Here is a 24,099-nt window from a genome sequence, read left to right as displayed (position 1 = left end):
ACAATACTCTAATTATAAAAATTCTCTGCATCAAAAAATTCAACAGCAAACAATAACATGAACACACACTCATTCCATATGAGACTAATTAAGCCAAGTTATGTAAGAAGGCACTTGCTCAGGCGGCACTAAATGAAAGAACAATCCGCACTAAGAGGGAAGGGCCCACTAATAAGGAGTTGTTTGTTAGTGGCGCTGTTCACAATTGCTAATTAAATGTCGCCCACTTACCCCCACCTCCTCTCACCACCTCACCCCAACGTCAGGACTACCCTCTGTCCTGTAGTAATAAACCTTTTACTAAACCATTACACATGGCAACTGCATTGAACAAATCTACATCCTCGATAAAATGTTGGCAAATACAAGCACAACAATACTAAAAAGAAAAGGAGTAAATAAACACAGAATTCTGAATGCACTTATTTTAATATAACAAGACATTTCTAAAAGTAAAAATGGTTTATTAAATTATTATTTACAACATCTTGTATTACGCTTAACACACCAGACGATAGGAGATGTAGCGTCCTGCCGTTTCCGAGGATCTAATGATTTTTACAACCTGTAACAATTTAAAATACTTTATATATTTGTCAAATAACCTTTTCCAGGAGATAGAACTAGAAAATGATCATAGCCTATACATGTCTACTCTTACTGAACTACTATGAATCTGAGGCTGAACATAGTTCATTATCAGTACCCAAGACAGAAAATTCTTTTATACACATATTTTAAAGTTACACTAACTATAATAAACATTCAACAATTTCTTTTACTTCTTTTGTCACTACTTTAATTATTGTTTTTTCACTGTAAATTTTATTACATAATTAATAGACTAAACATTATAAAATAGATAAAGAGTCCTTCATTTATTTAGCTCTCTAACTCCATTATAACATAAATATAATGTAACCATTTGATAAGAAACCCATGTTTTTCTCAGTTCTTCAACCTTAAACATAACATTGCTTATAATAGGTACAGGCAATAAGAATATTAAAAAAATATGCAAAATTTGAGAATAGTATAAAACTTTATTTGGTATAAAAACAACTCAATAAAAAAAATAGAACATTATAATTTTAAATAACTGTTTATTATTATTGTGCTTCATGAAATGACTTAAAGCATCTTAAATGAAACCACAACTTACAGGAAGATATTTTTTAGAACTTTTTAGTTGCAGCACTTGAAGGTACAGAACTTTTCCTAAAGACAAGAAAACAGTTTACACACCAGTTACATTTGGAGTTGTAAACATTTAAAATAGCACTTCAGGACATCTTAATTCAGGCCCACAAAAACTGGTTGAAGATAAGTATTTTCTTTGGTAGCAAAAAGTTAAGAAACCAAAAACATAAAAAATACCATGATACATTTTTAACAGGTAGTTTTTAGATAGACATTAAAAAAAAATTGATAAGCAAATAAAAGTATCAGCCAATGTTATAAAGAGAATTAACCCAGTGACTTTCACCTCATTTTTGTCATCTTCGTCTCCAAATCATGTGATAGAAAATTCAATTATAATTTCATTAAATACTCTACAGTATATAATTTTTAACTGATAGTATATTTTAGTGATTACACATACATGCCGAGGTGTATTTATTATTTCTTATTATCTATACCTAAAGACTACTCATTGTATTTTCTGTTTTCTATCCACTTTAAAAAATATATCCACCTTACTAAAAATATATAAAATAAATACTCAAATCTAATTGACAAAATAATATTATTGTATAAATAATGTTTAAAAAACCATGCATCCTGAATTAAGAATTTAAACAAGGACGTTTAACAAGACAAGAAAACATTATACTCGTAATTTAGAATTGATACAGCAATAGCAATAAATAAATAAATAATCTTATCGCACACACTGGCATGGCCAAGTACTGACAATTTTCAAACACAATATTAGTCTTGCAATAATTAATCAAGTCAGAATAAATAACCAGTTTTGTTTTCATACAAGCACAGGCCGACCCTGATTACAGTTGTCCAATAAAGCTTCGGGCAGCCCAGATTGAAAACTGCTTTGTTATTTATTTGTAAACTGCGGCCGGGAAAATTACAAATAATTCCATGCTTAAGCCGAACAGAACGGCCAATCGTGGCAGTTACTGATCGTATTAATTATACACCACCCTTCCACTGTGAATTGTTTAAAGGTGGACGGATGTTTATTTGTTAGTTTTAAAGGCTGGATTTTAATATCCGAGTACACTAATGGATACTTTAAAAGTTTATAGTGAGTCAGATCCGGATATCAGGGGAAGCCTTCTGCATTTTTAATCAGTTTTGTTTAGTTTTGTGGTGAAAGCATTTCCGTGTCAGTTCATGCAAATCCCTTGCACACTCATTCACATGTACAGATCTTGTTTGTTTGTTTGTTTTATTGTTACTACAAAACAATCACTACATTAAAAATTTGCATTATTAAAAATACAATAGCCCATTAAAAATCATCACCTAATTGTTAAAACAGCTGATAGTGTTTCCATTATTAAATAAAGCTTTTTTGTAAAGTTTTATACACCATTATAAGGTTTTTGTGGAGTTTAACATTTAACTACAACTTTAGAAAATTATAACAAAAATATTATGACTTTTTCAGTGATATATGACTAAACAGTAATAGGTGTAGCATACATTGAAATTTCAATAACGATTACTTAAAACATCACTATAATGTAAAATCCACAGACAGACAAAAAACTTAACAGTTATTTAATTATTTTTGATCATCAATTCTAAAATCAAACAGTACTGTAGAAGAAAATAAGAGGTACAGTAGTGTTAAAAAACCAACTAAGTTTTTATTAAAACATTAAGATTTTGAAATACAACTTTTGCATGGATATTAAATACTAGAATATACCATTTTCATTTTTGAAAATTTAAATTTATTTACAGCCTTTTTACAAAAAACCCAGATTGCATAATTCAGATTTGTAAAGTACTATTTGGCAGATTTTGTACCAACTGTAAGCGAAAAATCTTGTATATTTAAGTAGTTGTAGTCATAGCCAGTGTATTTTCTGACATATTTCCAGTGTTTTTCTAATGTGATTTAAAAAAATATTATTTTTATTGTTTATTTGCTATTTTATTTCATTTATACATATTGGTACTAAAATTGTGTGATTCTACAAAATTTGTGTCCTATATGGAGTGAATTAAAGAAAAGAAACTATACTTAGCGAGTCAAAATAAAAACTTGTGTTTATTAACAGATTGGTGGTTATGTTTAAAAAAATAATAATAATATGTGTACAAACAACATTTTTTGAGGATGTTTTAGATTTTAAATAAATATTCACTGCTTATAAACAAAGTCTTCTAGGACTCTCTGATAATGTGAATATTTTGAAATACAAGTTTCGTATGATACATAATGGGAGAAGTTATTTGACTTTATTAATTTTAAAGCTATACTTGGAATCTTTGAAGAATTTTAAGCAATCAACTTAGAAAATCAATAATAAATTAGACTAGAAGAAGATTAACAAGCGAACGTAGACAAGTTTTGACTAAAGTAGATCTCAAAGGCCAAATATGTATGTTTTTTAATCATGGCTAGAAGTCAAACTGTAGTTACTATGACATGTAAAGTACAATTAATTCAAATCAAAAATTCTTTTCCACTGGCTAGATCTCAAATAATAGCCAGTGGGAATTTTATGTTACCTTGTTAACAATGAACACACATTGATTCATGAAACATTTCTAATTCTGATTCAAAATCATCATAGGGCTCCATCATATTACATCATAAGTTTCCCCACTAAGATTATACGGACTTAGTATTCCTTCATGACCTAAAGCAGTTTAAGTGTTTCTGTTCTAATATGGGGGGCTATCAATTCTAATATTATAGAATGTTGCAGAGAAATTGGTGTATTTCATTTGTACTCATAAAAGCTGTTTTATTCTCCGATTTCAGGATCCCAAAATATTAAACTACATTATTCTAAAATGGATCACAAGATTAGAATATATTCCAGTCACCATCATTTATATTCAGGAATGTTTATTACATCCTTTAAAAAGAATATACTATGTGAGGTACCTATTATTAAACAGGAAATCACATGCAAAGCTGCTAGTTTTAATTATAAATTTTGAGGGAAACTCTTGATTATCCCGGACTTTATCATCTCCCAACTTGACAGCTCTCAACCTCGGGCAGGTACGTCTTGGGGTTTTCCCAGTTTCTGGCTTTTACCATATTATGTCAACCCTCATTTTTGACAGGTCCAGGATTCTGGAACCACTCAGCCTCTTGCAAATTCCAATTCCAAATTTGTTGTATCTTCCGGTTTCTGGCATTTTCTGGCTTCCTATATCTTCCACCCTCTGGTATTTCATAGTCTTAGAGAGCTCTCGTCCATTGGCATCTCTTTGCCCCTGGGAACTTTCAGCCTCTAGAACCTTTCAGCATCTGGCACATCACACTCTTCAACAGCCCCATGCCTTTTGGCCTCTGTCTTTCCGCCTGTTAGTTCCTGATTTTTGGGAGCTCTCAGACTCTAGGACTTGATTAGATTTTAGAGCTCCATCCAGTTATCTCAAAGAGTGCAGAAAATCCATGCTTTGTTAACCCTTTGTCTTTAGGGACACTGAACAACCGTTCTTAGTTAATATTTATAATAAAAATGCTTTTATTGGAGTGATTTTCAGATACATCTGATTTTCAAAATAACTCCTAAATAATAAAACTAACCTAATACAATCAAATGTTACTACACATACACTATACATATTTTACAACAACGATTCAAGCATTATACGATAATTACAAGCAATTTTGTAATGCAGTACAGGATAAGTTAACGAGGTCACAGAGGAGGTTGTTGCAGTGTTTTAGGCCGAAATATCCAAACCTCTTCCTCCATATTTCTAAGGAAAACTAAAAGAGTTGCAACACAACTCTTTCAGTACAAGGACTTACAGCAAGTCTGTATTTTACACACCGTGTCCATTGATATTGTATGAATAGCTGAATAACTTCTTGGTAAGCAGAAACATGAATCAAATTTCCAAAGATTATACTGACAAAATATAAAGCGGGGTTCTGCATTCCTTGAATCTGGTTTGCATCCTCTTTTGAGATGTTATTGCCGTAAGGTGGGAAACAGTAGTAGAACACTGACAAAACCAGTGACTGAATGATCTGCTATTTAGCAGCCTCAGGCAGCAATGTTGTGAACTGGTACAATTTTTGGGGAACTGTCTGTTGGGTTCCTGGTCATGAGGGGGTCTCCCATGAGAAACCATGATGCTCTGGCCAACTTGTGCTTAGCATTCACCAATTACGGAGTCTTGACAGTTCAGTGGTATTTCTAAGTGGGAATCATTTGGGGCTGTTTCAAAGTGGGTTCACACTAAACCTGAGATATGGTGGAGACTGCATCCAGGTCTCAGAATGAGTAGATTGGTCCTGCAGTTACCTTCCCCCAGGATGGTGTTATTTTATCTTCTCTCCTTAAGTAGATCAGTCTTCGTTGTGGGTCTAATCACAAGAGTTGAAGGAAGCATCCTCACAGAGTCGTCATTTTCCAGAAGGATCTACTCTGTAGATTGTGTGACCAAGCAGGAGGAAACTACTGTTGATTCAAGTAGGTGGAAACAATATTTTTAAATGTGGTGATGCGCCATAATGTTGGAAGTACATTGGCATTGCGTTGTAAGAGGAAGATCTTCAAGTAATGTTGGTAATTCTTCATGAAGAAACTGTAACTATGCCTGACCTGTTAAGCGCTCTTGAAAAATAAAGTGTCCAATTAGCTAATCATGAATAATACCACTCCATAAGCTAATGCTAAAATGCTATTGAAAGTTGCGTTCAATTGTTGTATGAAGGTTCACTTCTGCCCAATGATTCTGAATGTTGGTTTCGTATATTGTTGATGCCATGACGAGTGAACTGTGACTCATTAGTAAATAAAATATACTTCAAAGAGTCGATGATGAGTGTTTAACCAAATGCAGTACTCCAAACGATGAGCATTGTCTCCTGGATGTAAATGCTGTATTTTTTGTTTGTAGTAGGGATAGAGCTTGTTATTATTGACTGTTCTCCACACTTTACCTTGCGTAACCCTGAACTGTTTAGAAATATGTCTTGTACTAATACATGGGCTATGTTGAACAGAAATAACAATTTTTTCCTCTACAATAACGTCATGTTGGCAAGAGCGGTCATACTGAAACTTTGCGCTAGGAAGTGATCCTGTTTCCCGTAAAGTAAGAAATGTATCACTAATTGTTCTAGCAATTGGAATTCTTGCTGTAAAGGTAACAATGTCTGTATTCTTCAACAGCAGCCGTAGCACTGCCTTCACGTAAACCGTAAATAAACACCATATTGGCGTATTTCACTTATAAATAAATGTGGAGTTATTACTCTAACAATTTAATAATTACTACGGACAAAAAAATACTTACATGTAAAAATACACACAATTACTAAGAACAGAACAATACGCACATGGACTGAAACTCAGTTGTTAGCTCTCAAAATTACAATCATATCATTGTTGAACAATTGCTTTATTATATTGACAATTTATAAAATAAAAATTTCCTGCAAAAAATCATTCTGTGTATTAAAATCAAATTTAATCAAGTCGTACAGTATGTTGGGAGCACCTGAATGCAATGATAAAATCAATATACTCTATGGAATAATTTTAATTTAAGAATTTAAATTTACAATTACTAGTAGAGATTTAATGTTTAAGGGTAATTAACTAAGTTATTGTCAATCAAATGTAAAAAGTGTTGTACTGTTATAAATAAAAATTAACTTAATCGAACATCTATTTGCTTTCTGTGTACTTTTTTTTACACTATTTTTTTGTTTAGAATTAAGTTTTCAACCAGTTCTACTAAAATCTTTGATCTGTTTCTTGGTGAAATAATAAATTTACTATTGCCCAAATATGAAAAATGTGTTTTTTCTACTTCTTTGTTTGCAATTGACACTGGCTTTATCAAAAACTACTTAAATGTGTAACTTACATGTATTATGGAACCTGTTTTATTTCATTTATCAGGTCAAAAGCCATAAGGATGGAATTTGTCACTTAATCTACCTTACCAGAATTTCAGGGAGACCACATTTTGCATAGTGAGATGAAATCCGAGCGAAATCTTATGCTAGCCATAAAGCATTTCCAGACCCAGGTTTATATGAACTTTTTTTATTATTTTTACATGTAAAATAAGCTCCCACAGTTTCTGAATATCTTCACGAATCATCCTGTATGTATATATATATATATAAATAATTGTTGGGATACAATGTTTATTGAAATTAAATAAGGCTATTGCCATCTATACAAATTTAATGTAAATAAAAGTCATTTGACAGGTATTTGGTCTTACGATCATATGTTAGCTTGGTTATTTAAACGCATATGTGACAGATACGGCCAAATACAAAATAATTGAATTGTAAAAAGTAAGGGCTCTGTGGTAATGGTAGCACATTCACCCGGGAAGTGAGAGATCCCGGTTTGAGTCCCGGCGGAGCAAGTACTTTTTGTGATTTAAGTACGTTTATTGAAATTAAATAAGGCTATTGCCATTTATACAAATTTAATGTAAATGTATGTATGTATATATATATATATACATATATATATATATATATATATATATATATATATATATATATATATATATATATATATATTACAGCATCAAGATCAATAAATCAAAATCACAAATTCTCCTGAATAAAAACTGCTGTGTAAACATGCTCCACTAGCAGAGATATCTGGTAGTAGTAGCTAAGCAAATAATGGAATCAATTGAGACAGAGGAAATTATAGCACAGTTTTATTCAGATGACCTCAGACATGTAGTCAGATCTCCAAGAACTAAACCATTTGTAGACAATGGTGTCTCCAGTTAATTATTTGGCTGATAAGGTACTAAATACCAACTACTCACAAATCGCCCAGATTTCTACTAGGCTTATGCTGAACTGCACATATTCATGATAATTGTTGAGTGATTAATTATTAATTCATGTGATTTATAAAACTTTATGAAAAATTAAACCTAATATAAAGTGATATGTAGTTCTACCAGTTAGGTAAGGCCAGGAATACCAACCCTAAATTACCACATAGAATGTTCATGTTTGATCAACCAAAAGGTGTCTATGGCAGTTGAGCATAAAACGTTTTCGGCACGAGGGCTCTGTTTTCTTGGCTCCAAAACCAGTTATAAGCTACCGTTGGTTATTGTATGTCCTATAGAATATTTGTCAATTTTGGCTGGAATCCATTAAACTACTAGAAGAAGCATGCAGCTGTACGTTGGACTGGAAAAGGCCAAAGTTGTACAGTTATGTGTAAAAACATCAATCTGTGTATAATCACTGGTGAATAGGGAAGATAAGCGGGCAGTACCTAGTTTATGTCAGTAGAAACGAATGCCGTACCACAACTTGCCACCATCCTCACTGGCGGAAGTCGCCAGCACAATTGTACACCTCCTACTATACAAGGTGTTTACCACAATGGTTTATAAAATGATTTTAACCTTAGGACTTTGTCTCCTTTCTCAAAAACATAAGGAAACCTCCTCAAGGATAAGCATTTATCACATAAAACGTCCATTCCAATTTTGTTTAAAATCCAGCCAACCACAATATCAAGTAGTTGTGTAAGTAGAAATGTTTATGACCTTAGGGCTCCACTCAACAATGAATTGGCATTCACTTGTAGAACATCCACACTATGTTAAGATGCCTTAAGGCTTACACCCGTAATCGTAATAGTATACCGTATGTATATAAAATGTTTACATGTACAAATTGAAATAGGTAAATAAAAATCAACTTAATTATTCCCTTCTGATAAATGTTACAAGGTTTGCGATGGATTTCAATTGGTTTGTAGTTTTTTCCAACAAAAAGCTAACCACTGAATGCAAGTAACTGGATTTTTAATTACAGAGCACATTTTAACTAACAGTACAGCGAGAAAGAGGATTTAAATTTGAGTAATAACAATGTAAAGTTAATATAAATAAATTTAGTTGTATATTACTAAAATAACTGCTACCTTACTACATTTTTGTAAACATTTTTATTGTCAATTGTGCTTAATAATTTAGATACTTAAAAGTAGAAGCACATTCTAGCCACTTTCATTTCCAAAAAGCACACGTACTTTTGCAAATTATTTTCAAACACATGCATTTTTTAATGTATTTGTCCAAGAAGATAAAAAAATATTTTGTTCACTGGAAATAAACATGTCCTGTTAAAAAAGCTGCCACACATGTTAGAAGCACACATTTTGTGATAACGGAATTCATACAGAAATCTAAAAATTTTTATTAGACCACACATTTCACTCCAAACCAGGCTCAAAATTCCTGAGTTACCTGCCCCCTACGTAGCCCAAAATAACGGCAAATTGGATCGCCAGTTTGAATTCTTGGCAAATTGTTCTCTTTCAGATTGCTGCAATATTAAGGAACCACACGAATAAATCATAAACAAGTGTTTTTAATGTGTCAATTTCTTACAAAATACATTCAAACCAAAATAAACTTACAGAGGATTTACAGTTAACCAATCATATGGGATATAGAGAAATGTGCTGATATTGGTCAAAATACAGCTAATATTGAAGAAACACTAATGTTATGTTTTTAACATTACCACACTCCACTAAATGCAACTTGATAAGAAATGAAGCAGTAATAATGATTAAATTTTTTAATTCAGCCAGTAAACTGAACCTGATTTTCAAAATACAAGTCATCTCAGCTATTGAAATATAGAAAATACAAAACATTTAAAACAAGCATAATTATGATGTTTCATACAACAGTTGTTTAAAACCTAGAGTAATAATGAGAAGTAGGTAATATTTTGGGATGTTGTATGTTTATTTTTAAATGTCAACTACTACCGGTACTCTTAAATGCTGTTTTAGATTTCTATGTCCATTCCAGATAATATGATTGGTCTGAAAATATACATTTATTTCACCAATTTCACCCTTGTTTGACTGACATCTCTTCCTAACCAAAATTGGTAATCTGAGAAAAACAAATCTTGAGAATAGGGGAAGAGATGGTGATGTAATATTGGAACTCGATCTTGTACAATTTGGTAAAATCTTCATGAAAATCTCCTAGTATTTTTACTTTTTTGTGGATCAACTATGGGATTTTTCCTCAAGATTTTCTTAGTGAGTCCAATAAAGATACAAAACAGCACTTATAATAATTTTGGCTTTTCCAAAATACTCAGAGAAGATACTTTTGACATTCTCAAAAACAGTCTTGACAAACCTCAATTGAAAAAACAATCTGCTTTATCTCATAAATTTCTTCTCTAAAACCCAGTCAGTCTTTAGCCTGATATTTGGTTTCAGATGTTTAGCAAAGATTAAATGTTTCATTCACAGATAATAATCATTTAGACTTAAAGAACTGAAACAACTATGATCCTTCCATAGGAAATATCATATGAATATCAGGAAATCACTTTACTTAAATCATTTAAAATAGTGAAAAACATGAAGTGACAACTCCTTATTGGTAATAAGTATTACCCTTTATGAAATAAATGCATGCACACAATGTTACCTCCTCCATGGGTTTGCACATACTTTTCAACCTACCCTCAGGTATGTACTGGTTATAGGTCTTAAGAGCCATCTGTACTTGTGTCTATCTTGATATGAAATCCATAACAACAAAAAAACTTGAGTTCAACCTATGTGTTGGGGGTTAATGTTTCTTAAAGGTGGTATGTCCTTTACTCGTTATCTTAACCTTTCACAAGCATTAGACTAATATATCTGCAAAAAATATTTCCTTAAATGGAGTTATCTCTATTCTATTTGTAACTAACAAGCGTTGGGCGATTTTATCAACTAAAACTTAATTTTAACATCGTACGTTATGTCTGCCATATAGACTTAGCTGTAATTAAGTAAAGGTGGCTAAACAAAGTATAAAAAACAAATTTTAGCAATCTGTGATTTCCGTAACGCCAATCAGCTATCATTTGTGGATAGACGCAGCAGACACACGACGCTCAAATATAAATATAAAAAATACTAAATTTAAGAAAAAGTTATTTACAAAATAACATGGTTTATGATTCATTGTTTACTAGTTTGGCATAAGGAAGATTTCACCTACCACCATGTTGCCAGAGTGGGAGTGATAGAACATGAAAATGACTTATGCCCAATAATTAAGTCTCACAGGTTCGAGACTTAACTATCGAATCTTGTACATCAATTCTTGAATCCAATTCTTTGTTGAGGATTTGAATTCAACACATCACTTATACCCATAAACACTATTTCTATAAAGAGCATTTGCAAATATATCTGTAAGACTTACTATCGTAAAATAAAAAATTACACGTAAGTGATCACAATTAACTTTACTAATAATACTCAAGTACAATAAAGATACATTTTTCTATTCCAATTGAATTGAAATTACACATTCAAAATTTTTCTTCACAACTTGAAGAGGTTAAGAGTATTTGCAATTATACTCAGCACTTTTCACTTAGTTTTAATATTTTTCAAAATGTTTAAATATCAGTATTGACTTTAATGTTTCAAATTTTAATTTGTGTCTTAAATAATGAGGCAAAATATAAATTTGAAACTTATGATGAGCGCTAAAATTGTTGAGTTTTTGTTTTCGTTCTAATTATGAAAAACAAAGATGATTAGGAGGAGTGTGAAATACTATTTCAAAATTTACAGTTGGAAGGTTTCCTTCAATATTTTGAGTACGGTACATAAGACATGGTTAACTTAGAAGTTTCGTCTGGAATTGTTCACAAAACTAGCAATGGATGGCAGATATTTTGAACATCTTGAGTACAGTCTACATACTGACCTGTCCTCTCTTGAGTCCAAAGTACCGAGAGACCGGATCACCTGCCTGTATTCTCATCAACTGGTTCTCCTTCAGTTTACTGTGAAATGGTTAAGGCACACAAAACATCATGCTAGGTTAGACCACACAACACTTTATTGCACAGACTGTATGTATGTAACTTTTATCACAAATAAAAATGAATTGCGTTGAAAATAAGGTTTAGTCAGTCAGACCTAAAAATTATCAATTGTTGCATGCAGCGCAACACAAATGAACTCTTTTTATTAGAACTAACTTAAGTGAATTTCTAGGTTTGAATTACCTTTGCTTCATTGTAGCCAATTTTATAAAAACCTCCATTACATAAAAAAAGACACACAAATAATGATTGTTGGAGCAATAGGAAATATAACAAAAATTTGGTACCACTAAGTAATAATCACACTTTCCAATGCAAATCTGTATTAAAAATGACCTAGAAAAAGCATCACTCTTTGGATCTTGTAAACACATTTTATATTGATTACACAAACTGTTAATAAAATTGTAATGAAATACTGTTTTTATAATTTATAATCAGAGTAAAAAATTCTTACTCTGATTATAAATTACTATGATAAACCCAATAATTGGCCATCATCCATAATCTGGCTACTTTGGCAGTGGAGATAGTGATAGTGGAGTCACAATATGGACAGCACAAACATTAATTTGAAAAAGATTTTGATGTGACAGAGAAGAAGCAAATGGGATCTGACCTACAGGGAGTAGCCATTGTGGTGGTGAATATCACACTCCACTTTGGAGGATGTGGATTATGGGAAGGTGCCATTTGTAGAGAAATCTAATGTCTCTCAAGTTGTTGTGGGTGTGCACAGCAAAGGGATATAAGGTCGATGTACTTCAGTGAGACAAAATATAGTCTGGAAAAAGTACACAGGATGGTGGCTGAAGCTGCCAAACCTTGCCAGACGTATGCCTAATTCAATCTGCAAGTAACTCAGAGACAGAATGCACATACTCTGGACATACCTTTAGCGACAAGTGAATAGAACTGAATGGTAAGGTAGAGTTGACTTCAGGAAAAAGATTTTTTACTGTAATCTTTAACAACCATCCTACACTTGAGAGACCAATACAGAATCTGTGAGACCTATAAGAAAAGATTCAGATGGAGATCAGAAGGGGAAAAGTACGAGGGGTATCCAAAAAGTAAGTTTACCGGTTCTGTAAAAATACGCGTACGTAACACAGCGTGCAGCTGTGGGCGGGGATATGTAGCGCGGTTCGGTTGGCAACAGGTGCGCCGGTCACTGGCCCATTGTCACGCTTCTCAGTCAGTTGCTGCCCAAACATCATTGAGACTCCACTGCGTTCTGCCGCCAGTTGCGAAGTCCGTAGTGTTATTCGTTTCTTGACCGCCAAAAACGAAACTGCCGTTGAAATTCATCGTCAGTTGTGTCAAGTGTATGGTGAACATGTTATGTCCATTCGGATGGTCCGTCGTTGGCGTGCAATGTTTTTGGAAGGAAGAGAAAATGTTCATGACGATGAGCGTAGTGGCCGACCGGCCAATTCTCGGCAACCTGACGTCATTAATGCTGTACGAGCAGTTATTGACAATGATAAACGAGTGACTCTCGATGAAATTATGGATAAACTGCCGTCAAGTGTTGAAGTTAGCCGGTCATCTGTGCACAATATCATGACAGAAGATCTTCAGCTTGCAAAAGTGTGTGCAAGATGGGTGCCTCGCTTATTGAGCAATGCCCATAAACAACAACGAATGGCTGCTGCCCAGTCTTTCTTGCGATTGTTTGACGATGAAGATGAAAACCTTTTCAGTAGAATAGTCACTGGTGATGAAACATGGATTCACCACTCAACTCCAGAGACCAAACGCCAGAGTATGGTGTGGCAAAAAAAAGGAGAGGCAGCTCCTCAAAAAGCCAAAGTTTTTGAGTCGGCAGGAAAGGTAATGGCTACAGTGTTTTGGGACTGCCGTGGAGTGTTAGTGATTGACTATCTTCCTCGTGGCGAAACCATAAATGCAGAAAGGTATTGTGAAGTTCTCACCAGACTTCGGCGGGCAATACAGAATAAACGGCGCGGACTTTTGTCGCGCACGGTTCTGCTTATTCAAGATAACGCCCGACCACACGCTGCTCGTGCAACAATGGAACTTTTGAGGAAATTTAAGTGGGATGTTTTTGGTCATCCTCCATACTCACCAGATCTTGCGCCTAGCGATTTTCATCTGTTTCCGGAGCTAAAAAGACACCTTGGCGGTCGGCGATTTGCCAACAGCGATGACCTTCAAAATGAGGTGGATACTTGACTTAAAAATTTGGCGGGTGAATTTTGTGATGCTGGAATAAAAAAACTACTTCCTAGATACCAAGAGTGCTTAGAAAGGGATGGTAACTATGTAGAAAAATAAGGTATGATGTAAAAAGTTGAATAAATGTGTTTCAGTTATTTTTTGAGTCTTTTTAACTTTTTCATAATTAATGGAAACTTACTTTTTGGATACCCCTCGTAGTAATGGATCCTTACTCAGCGACCAAAAAATGAGCCGAAAGATAAACAAAGCAAAGTTAGTGAAAAAGGAATGTGAGATAATTAGGGTGAAGTTCATACAAGAGATGTTTGGAGAGAGGATAATTACTTAATGCTTCCAATCTTGACAATATATTTTAAGAAGGAGTCTTTAGTTGTAACTTGAGACAAGAAAGTAAAAAAAAAATATTATGGCTGAGAGCGTAAGGTCCTTAGCTGTAACTTGACATGGGTGTGTAATTGTATGAGATTAAAAGGATCTACTTAGACCCACTAAGTCTCTTCTTAGAACCCACAAGATTTATGCAAAGAAGGATGAAGACATTGTTCTCTGTTAATAGAAAAACGGAACATCCTTGGATTATCACCCAATCAATGAATAGAGTAATGACGAAACTCAACACCGCAAAGACAGGATTTATTCTGTCTGCCATATTCTCCAGGCTACTATGTATAAATAAAATGCAACAACTAGTGGACTTTTTACATTGATCTAAGAATGTTGGCTATCAGGAATGCAGATATTTTCTTTCTCTGATCCAAGTCCTGGAATTTATATTTTACCTAGTAAGAACATTGAATGCACGACCATTCTAGAATTCTGCTTTAGAGTTTGGATGACAGTTAAAGACTGTATGTGTGAACTCTGGCAGGAAAATCTGTAAAAGCCACAGGGAGACAGCTGGTAGGTTTCCTAAGTTTGAGTTCAAAAGCTGCTTCGCTTTGCAGCCATGTGGGGAATAAAACTGGTTCTCTATTATGTCTCCCAACACCCACAACTTGTTAATTAGAAATCACAGATCTATTATTAATATCGTCTTGTTCATAGGAGGATGATGAAGACAATAGTAGATAGCAAGGTGGTTGATGGAAGACAACAATAGTAGATAGCATGTTTCCTCTGAACTGACCGTCTGAGCAAATTCATCTTTTTTCAGATTGGAGAAGGTTTCTCATGAGGCACCTTTCCTTTGTGAGTGGTAAAATTAGTTAAAGCAACACTATAATGACCATGCTGCAAAATTCAAACAAATCTTACCCAAACTAAAATGTTAAACATTCAAGTAGCCTACCTAAGAGTTGTTTGTATCATCAAAGTTGATTACTAAATTCTTACAATAAGATGCTATTATCTCAATAGATAATTACTAAATAGGAATAGAATGATTAAGACATAAAAGAAAATTTAAAGAACTTTGAAAATTTATTGAGAATTTGTTAGTTCTAACAATCAAATACTATACGTTTATAACAGTATATTATTTACTGTTTACTTTAAATAACCATGACTTACTGTAATGAATAATTTATCACCTCTGTGGTTACAGACAATACTGAACCATCAGATTTTGGATCTCCAGTAACATTACTCATACATTAACTTAGGCTGTCCTGTTTTAGGGCTATTTTAGGTATGATGCAACACTGTGCAGTAGCTGAATGCACACCTCTTCCGCTAACACCTCACACAGTGACAATCATCTGACACAATTACAAGTTCATCTAAAAACACGTAAACATGGGTACTACGATTGATTCTCCTACTAAGTGCAGTGTTATTAAATTTTGCAAGCTGAGGAATAAACACAGCAGAAATTCACTGAAGAATGTAATGAGTATACGGTGAAAACTTTGTAATGCATGAGTGGTGCAGAAAATGTAAAAAAAAGGACGAGTTGATGTTCATGATGAAGTTTTTTTTTGAAAACCAAAGTTGTACAAGTTTGTTATAAAAGAAGATAGTGTTGAAGAAATTGATGAAATAGTTAAAGGCAATTGGATGTTTACCATTAGTGAATTGCCTTATAAATTTCCTGAAATTTCAAGATCTGCCCTCTACCCTATCGTAACAGAACACCTAAGCTACAGGAATATTTGTGCTCAATCGGTTCTAAGGTTCGAAGAGTCTGATAAATGAGTGAAAGAAAGAAAATGGTGTTTTATTTTGAACTTATCTCAGTTACAAACTATTTTATAGACAAAGTCTAGATTGGCAGAGCAGTATTTCTTCAGTTATTGTACACTTTTTAGTCCAAAGAAAGAAAAAAAATGACCATCCAATTTCCTACGTGACCCTGAGAAAGTTGAGCTTTTGTAATGATGTGTGTTGTGCAGGGTGACCTCCTTCCATTAACAAGTCTCTTGCTAAGATAAGGAGGCTCTCTGGTTGTAAACATCTTGTGCACAGTCGAGCACGTCTGCAACCTGCATGTGGCTTCCATAGGAAGGAGATTCCAGAAAGCAGGTTGCATAATCCCACCTTTCAAGATGGTAAAAGTACCGAATGGTAGGGTTTTGTAATTTCTTAATTCTATTAGTCTTCCCCTTGAGATAGTGTTTTCGTACGCACAATAGCAATAGTAGACAGCTGATGGGATAAGTAATTGTACAAGTTGAAGCATGATGGACTCCGGAAGCAAGTCCCTGAACCTGTACAGGTTTTTTAATCATACCACTGCTTTTTGGACTGTATAGGTGACATAATCAGAAAGAGTGAGGTAGTTATTCTGAGGGCCTATACCAGGTCGTGAGGTCCAATATGCAGGTCTGCGCTCTTGCTTTTTATTTCATCTTACACCGTTGTTGACTAATCATTAACAGATTTTCTGTACATAGTAGTTAATGTCTTCAATGGCAGTCTCCATTACTTCACGCTTATAGGCTAAGTGCAGTTGGCAATCATCTGCCTATTGGTGATATGTGCAGTTCATCACACAACTGGGGAGGTCAGCTACATACAGGTTGACAAGAATGGGCCCCAGGCAGCTCCCCTAAGGAACACTGCACAGTTTCATAAAAGGTCCTGAAGTAACACCTCCCAGTTTCGTGACCTGATGTCTGTCTCTATGATACGAGTTCATCCTAGCATTCGAGGTCAAATTGAATCTATAATTTTTAATCTTATCAGTGGGTGACAAATTGATTTAAGGTGTTAGAGCTGTTATAACAAATGGACTTATAACTTTAACCATCTGTATTGGGCCCACCGCCTTAGATTTTATTGTGTTCATTACTTTAATATATTCCTCGTTTGCCACTGGTGTGAAATATTCATAAGTAGTTCTCTGAGCTTCCCAAAGTTCATTGTTATTATTATTATTTTATTTGCTTTGCAGCTCAATCGCATTTCAGTGAAACATTTGCTAATTTTCTCAGCACCAATATTTGCTGGTATGCAATTTGTATTTCTTGCCTGATATATAAGACCAGAACTATTTTATATCTTGTTCTATATTTCTATCCCAATCATTGTCGCTCCTTGATTTCCAATATTTACTCATAATTTGTTTTTAGTTTTGTAAGCTCCTTAATCATATAATTTTTCCAAGGAGCATTATTTTTCCGTACCTTTTTACAAACAACACGAGCATGCTCATAAAAAACTATGTTAATGTTTGATATTATAAATGTCTCTAGTTCATTAATATGCTGTATGCCCCTAATTCCTAGTCCATCTTTCAGCTTCATCAAAGATTTTCTCAACATTAAATCGAGAGTAATCTCTACATGAGATCATTTTGGACTCACTCTCCTCCTCCTGGATCTAAAGCAGAGTATAAACAAGCCTGTGGTCTGATATATTTACCCCTTTGTGGTCTTTTAGGGTGGGAATGTCAAGAACACAGTTCCTCTTAATCCCAACTGACCTGTCCACAACGATGTGGTCCAACAAAGTCGCGGAATGGTTGGTTATTCTTGTGTGCTCACTTATAAGTTGGATTGCTTTATGTTTTAAGAGCAATAAATAGTTTGAATCTGGAATATTCCTTGATACAAGATCAATATTTAGATCTACCACAAATATAACTGATTTTAAACAGACTGCCAGGTCAACAAATATCACTTGGAAAAAGCACAGGCGGGTATATACAAGGTTGGTAGGCCTTAAACTACATACAGCACAACTTTTACTCTCAAAACAATGTAAATATACTCAATGTCCAGTCTCAATTCACTGCAAGGTACTGTCGCTCACAGATTAAATGTTACTTTATGAACAAACTTTTAAAAACAAACAGAAAGTTACCACATATTTGTGCCAATCACAACTTCAGCAAAATGAAACCGGGCATTGTGTAATTATACAAGGAGTCAGATGGGTAGAGCCATGTTTCTGATATACCATAAAACGTAACATCATAATCCATAACCACAGAACATAACTCATTGAATCCCATATTCAGGGGTCATGTACCCAATTGGGTAACATTAAGATGTTTGTTTCCCTTTCTCACATCTAGTTTTCCAACTCAGAAGTAGAACAGATTATACTGGTGAAGTGTAACTCAGACATTCTCCCTGCCAACAAACCAGAAAAACACTTGCTTTAAGGTCTGCCAAAGCCAAAGAAATTACTTTATCAAACAGAGAATCCAGTAAACCCCATTCCTAGCAAGTTATTTCCTACAATGAACACAAAGCTCAATGAATGGTAGCAGCATTATCTTTTCTTAACGTTATGAAGCTGATTATTTAAAAAAAATTGTGACAGGAGACAAAACATGGGTTCTGTATGACACTCCAGAAACTAAACAAGAACCACAACAACTGTTTCTGTGTTTTGGGACCAGAAAGATGTTCTACATGTGGAATTTTTACAGCCTTGGATCATGATAAATGCAGAAGGATACTGTAAAACATTACGATTGCTGGGAGTCGTTCAGAACAAAGGAAGAGGAATGCTCTCTTGTGGAATTGTCCTTATTCATGACAATCCCTATCCTTACAGTGCTGCTTTGATGAAAATGCTTCTTGATGAACTTTTAAGTGAAATTTTAAACCATCCAGCCTTTAGTACTAACCTAGTGCCATGCGACTTTTATCTATTCCCTAATTGAAGTGGCTAGGATGGCAGACCTTCTGAAAGCCAAAGGGCAGACCAAACTGACGACACAGTCCAAAACACCATGGAAACCCATCTTGTCAGGAAGAGAGTATTGGAAAGCTTGTAGCCGGTATGACAAATTGAAAAGTAACCACGTATGTATTTAACTTTTGATAGTAAATTTATACCATTATGATCATTAGTTTTATTTTTATAACAAATTTGAGGATGAAAAAGAACATCTGCAATAATAAAAAGTAAACTTTGAATTCATAAGAATATTTTTTTATGTTCTATACTAAACCACTAGTTTGTAATATTTAGGATAACTAAAGATTATAATTAATAGCACCTTAATACATCCTTAACCTTTACTACATCACATGCGACTTAAAAATATTTTTGGCTAAGCAAAAATATGGAGCATCAGCAAGTAAGGTCATGCATGCATGCTTGGTAGTATTATTGTGTTCAGAAGAATGTTAACTTTCAGTTTCAATAAGTTTGCTACCAAAATGTAACGATGTATAAACTAATATAGGTCAGACAGCTACTGTTTTAAAAGCAATGTTCCAGAAAAATTATGCCATCTTGCAAATATTGCTTTTTTTAATCTAGTGACACCAACACCAAAAGATAGAGCAGTGACACTTTCAAATTACAGAATTTTTATTAATAGGTCAAATACCACCTTATTTATGTGTTTTCTTATACATAAAAGTCTCTATCCTGTATTAGCTGTTCAGATTTGTGTGTGACTTGTGATATTTATTAACTAGGTGTTCTAAATATGTCAGAAAAGTGAAATTATATTTTTGAGACGCCAATGCCACACAAAATTTGTTTGTTTGAAAAATTAAAATGCAGCAAACATTAATTCATAGCTTAATTTAATAAAGGTTAAAGAAAACAAACTGAATTCAAGCAAATTAGAACCAAACGTTTGTGAGTAGATCGCAATGAAAAATGTTCAAGTCACAAAACTGTTGCAATGGATTTTATGGCTCACCCAAATTCTGTTGTTACGTTCAATTTTGTTGTCAACAATAAACCTGTTCTGCAAAACAACAATAAATAGCAGCTGTGAAATAATTTTCAAGTTTTGTTCCCTCACCTCTATTCATAAAATGACAAAAACTTAGTAGCTGCTTCAAAGATATAAAAGTATTGATTAGTATGTACATTTATTTGGCGTAATCTGCAATGGTTCAAAACAATAATAGATACTTTGATTTTATGCTTTTTGAACACTCTGTAGGAATATATTTCATTCAATTTTTCATCGCTTGACTCATGGAGTTGCTCAAAAAGACAACTAACGACTTGAATAAAGAATACTCTGAGTACTGATGTTACTGTATATAAAAGGATACTATCTGTGGAGTAGCTCCTGCTTCTCCTCCGGGGTGAGCACTACGTGTTCCGGGACCAGTTCGTGTTCCGTGATGTTGATAAGCAGCTCAGACTCCAGGAAGTGTTCCAAGATGTACTTGGGAGCCATGTCAACCAGGGACTGAAACATTGAAAGAATGGGTTTACTAGATCTATTATATCTATCTAATAATATAATATACCCATTACAAATAATAATAACATCCATTACAGTTCTGCACTAAAAATAAAAGTGGTGTGATACCGATCCATTTTTCAAAGATGTCAAGTTCTAAAAATCAATTATGTTTAAACACAATCTTTCCAAAATTACATTTTGAACTAAAAAGCCTGCTTGTATTTAATAAAAGAATAATTTGTTTTAAATATATATATAAAAGTTAGGATCCCTAAAATTTTAGAAGTACTGTACAGTTCTGCCTATTATATTTTTGTTACAAGGAAAATCAATAAAAAAAGTGTTAGATCAATTTGTTAAAGTACGAGGGTCTTCCAGAAAGTAAAGAACGATTGCGCATCAAGGGCGGCGCAGTTCCCCCACCACCGCGGTAGATAGCTTGTTCGTTAGCCACACCTTCTGCCTCAGTGTGAGCTGAGTAGCGGTACCGTGAGGTCACGTTTGCGTCTCCTGTGAAAGTTTAAAATGGCGGCGTTAATTGAAAATCCCGCCAAGTGTGAACTGCGTAGTGTGATACGGTTTCTGAATGCACAGAATGTTCGACCTATTGAAATTTATAGGCAAATTAAGGCAGTTTACAGTGACAATGCGATGAACGAGTCATCAGTGAGAAAATGGTGCATTCAATTTAAGGAAGGTCGAACTAATGTGCACGACGAGGAACGAAGTGGAAGGCCGTCACTCGTTACTGACGAGTTGGCAGCGAAAGTTGATGGAAAAATTCAACAAAACCGTCGTTTCACTTTGAGTGGTCTAGTGGAATTTTTTCCACAAATTTCAAGGTCGCTTTTGCACGAAATAGTGACTGAACGTCTTGGTTATCAGAAAATGTGTGCTCGTTGGGTGCCTAAGATTCTTACTGATGTCCACAAGACTAAACGGATGGGAGCAGCTCTTGAGTTTTTGACTCAGTATGACGAAGAAGGTGATGCGTTTCTTGACCGCATCGTAACGGGTGACGAAACTTGGGTTTCCTATCGAACCCCGGAAACAAAGCTCCAGTCAATGGAATGGCATCACTCGAATTCACCAACAAAAAACAGGAAAGAAAAACCAAATTTGAACACCAGGAAATTGATGGCAACAGTTTTTTGGGACCGAAAAGGCCTAATCCATGTGGAGTTCATGCCGAGAGGCGAAACAATCAACTCAGAGGCCTACATTGAGACCTTGCATCGGCTTCGCCGCGCTATTCAGAACAAACGACGCGGAATGCTGTCGTCGAAAGTGGTGATGATCCACGACAATGCTCGGCCTCATTGCAGTGCACGAACCAAAGCAGAACTCAATTCTTTCAAATGGCAAATCTTCGGACACCCTCCGTATAGTCCAGATCTGGCTCCGAGTGACTATCACTTGTTTCCAAAGTTGAAAGTGTTTTTAGGCGGAAAAAACTTTTTGGGTGACGAAGACCTCAAAGAAGGAGTAAAAACGTGGCTTCATTCCTTGGCGGCAGAACAGTATAACGTCGGTATAGAAAAACTGGTGCCACGCTACAACAAGTGCCTTGACAGTTCCGGCGATTTTGTAGAAAAATAGAGTAAGTTTATAAGTATTTATAAATAAATTTTCATGCTCTTATCTTTTGTTTTTATTGACTTATAACAAAACGTTCTTTACTTTCTGGAAGACCCTCGTAATAGGAAAAATTGAACTCTGATATCCTACTTTCTTAAAAGTACTTAGGAAACTCCTACACAGAGTGTTACATATCTTTTGAGTGATATTTTAAAGTATTGTTCCAAAATTGTTTTATTTTAAAGCAAAATAAAAATATCTCTTCCGGCTCAGTTGGAAGAAAGGTAGATTTCACATGTGGATATTGTATCTAAATGTCAAACTAAAGTTGCATTGTTAATTTAGATGTTTTAATACTTGCAAAACATACTGTCAATTTTGGCATGTTAATATCATTGTAACACATTCAAACTTTTAAAAACTCCATAATCTTCAAATCTTACAAGACATAAACTGTTATAAGCATATAATTTTCTTTATAAAAAGTGGACTCAGTTTAGTTAAAATTCACCTGACATTATGTATGTAAAAAATATTCACTTATACACATTGAATTGGATACGTCTAAAACTTTAAATAGCCACCAGTTTAAAACCTAAGAGTTCCTTTACTTTATGTTTATGCCCTCAGAATCTGGAACTTTTACAGGAGTCAATCAAATTTGAGGATTCTGTTCTCTGATATCCTTGGGGCTGAAAAAATACACCCCAGGAATTATTTCCTAATTTTTCCTGATTATCTAAAAGGATTAGGTATGCTGTTCCTTTTGGTCTCATTTTTATGAGTCTTCTGGCGTATGATTCAATTGCCATGACTTCCGTTTGGAAGAACGTGTATTTTCCCAGGGGCACTGCTAAGTTTACTCCAGATCCGTATATATAAAATCCAACTAGCAGGTTCTTATTGGTAATAAGACTGATACCTATGGTATAATAAAACTGTTAAAAAAAGATGTCCCGAAGCCAATGAAGAAAAAATGGAAAAAGGAAATGTAGTCTCTCACTAAAAAAAAAGGAAGTAAATAAATGTCCTGCAAATCAAGAGGATTGTTGCCCTTCTTTCCACCAATCATTATGCAACAATGGTGGGGTGGTGAAACGGGGAGTTACAACCAAAAGGCCTTCTAGGAAAAGAGGAAAAAAGTATATTTTCATCTTATTGACCTATGTATGTGTAGAAAGCATTATGTCCTTTACATAAAATGTGATGGCCAACTTAGCCGACTTCAGTTCAGACTGGAAGTAACCAAAAGAACAATGGAAATGCACTTGAGTGAATACATGAAGGTGAAACAGGGACGACCAAGTAAGGCTGACTAAATGTCATTTCCCTGAATACATTCCAGCCACGGCAGGGAAGGACCACCCTACTCGTCACTGTGTAATTTGCAGCAGAGTATGGGACACACATGGTAAGAAGATCTGCAGGAAATCCAGATACCATTGCCCAGACTGCAGTGTTGCTTTATGTGTAACTCCATGTTTCCGAATATACAATACCGTTGTTGACATAACACTTATTCATTACTACCTGTTATAGACTAATGTTTCATCTTTTCATGTTGGTCATGTAGCCGTGTCAATGATTTCGATAATATACATTTTCTCAATACAGAACTCATAAATGTGTTAATTATTTCTCCCAGTACTGTTTTAACAAAAATTATGTGTCAAAGTATATGTAAAAGTAAATGTTTCGTATATAGATAGTATAGAGATAATATATC

The 24,099-nt window shown here is 34.3% G+C and overlaps 1 protein-coding gene across 1 annotated transcript in view; it reads right to left on the bottom strand.

The window, feature by feature from the left end:
• Positions 1-410: 410 nt before the first annotated feature.
• Positions 411-24,099, bottom strand: part of LOC124371429 (DNA-directed RNA polymerases I, II, and III subunit RPABC1-like) — a 43,372-nt gene continuing 19,683 nt past the window's right edge. Inside the window, 3 exon segments of the mRNA XM_046829761.1 lie at positions 411-565; positions 11,920-11,998; positions 20,659-20,798. Of these exon segments, the coding sequence (XP_046685717.1) occupies positions 500-565; positions 11,920-11,998; positions 20,659-20,798 (285 nt within the window). The 3' untranslated portion in view covers positions 411-499.

This window comes from Homalodisca vitripennis, unplaced genomic scaffold (genome assembly GCF_021130785.1).
Source record: "Homalodisca vitripennis isolate AUS2020 unplaced genomic scaffold, UT_GWSS_2.1 ScUCBcl_1413;HRSCAF=5000, whole genome shotgun sequence".
In the NCBI taxonomy this organism is placed as follows: Eukaryota; Metazoa; Arthropoda; class Insecta; order Hemiptera; family Cicadellidae; genus Homalodisca; species Homalodisca vitripennis.
This window is presented reverse-complemented; position numbering and strand designations above follow the sequence as displayed.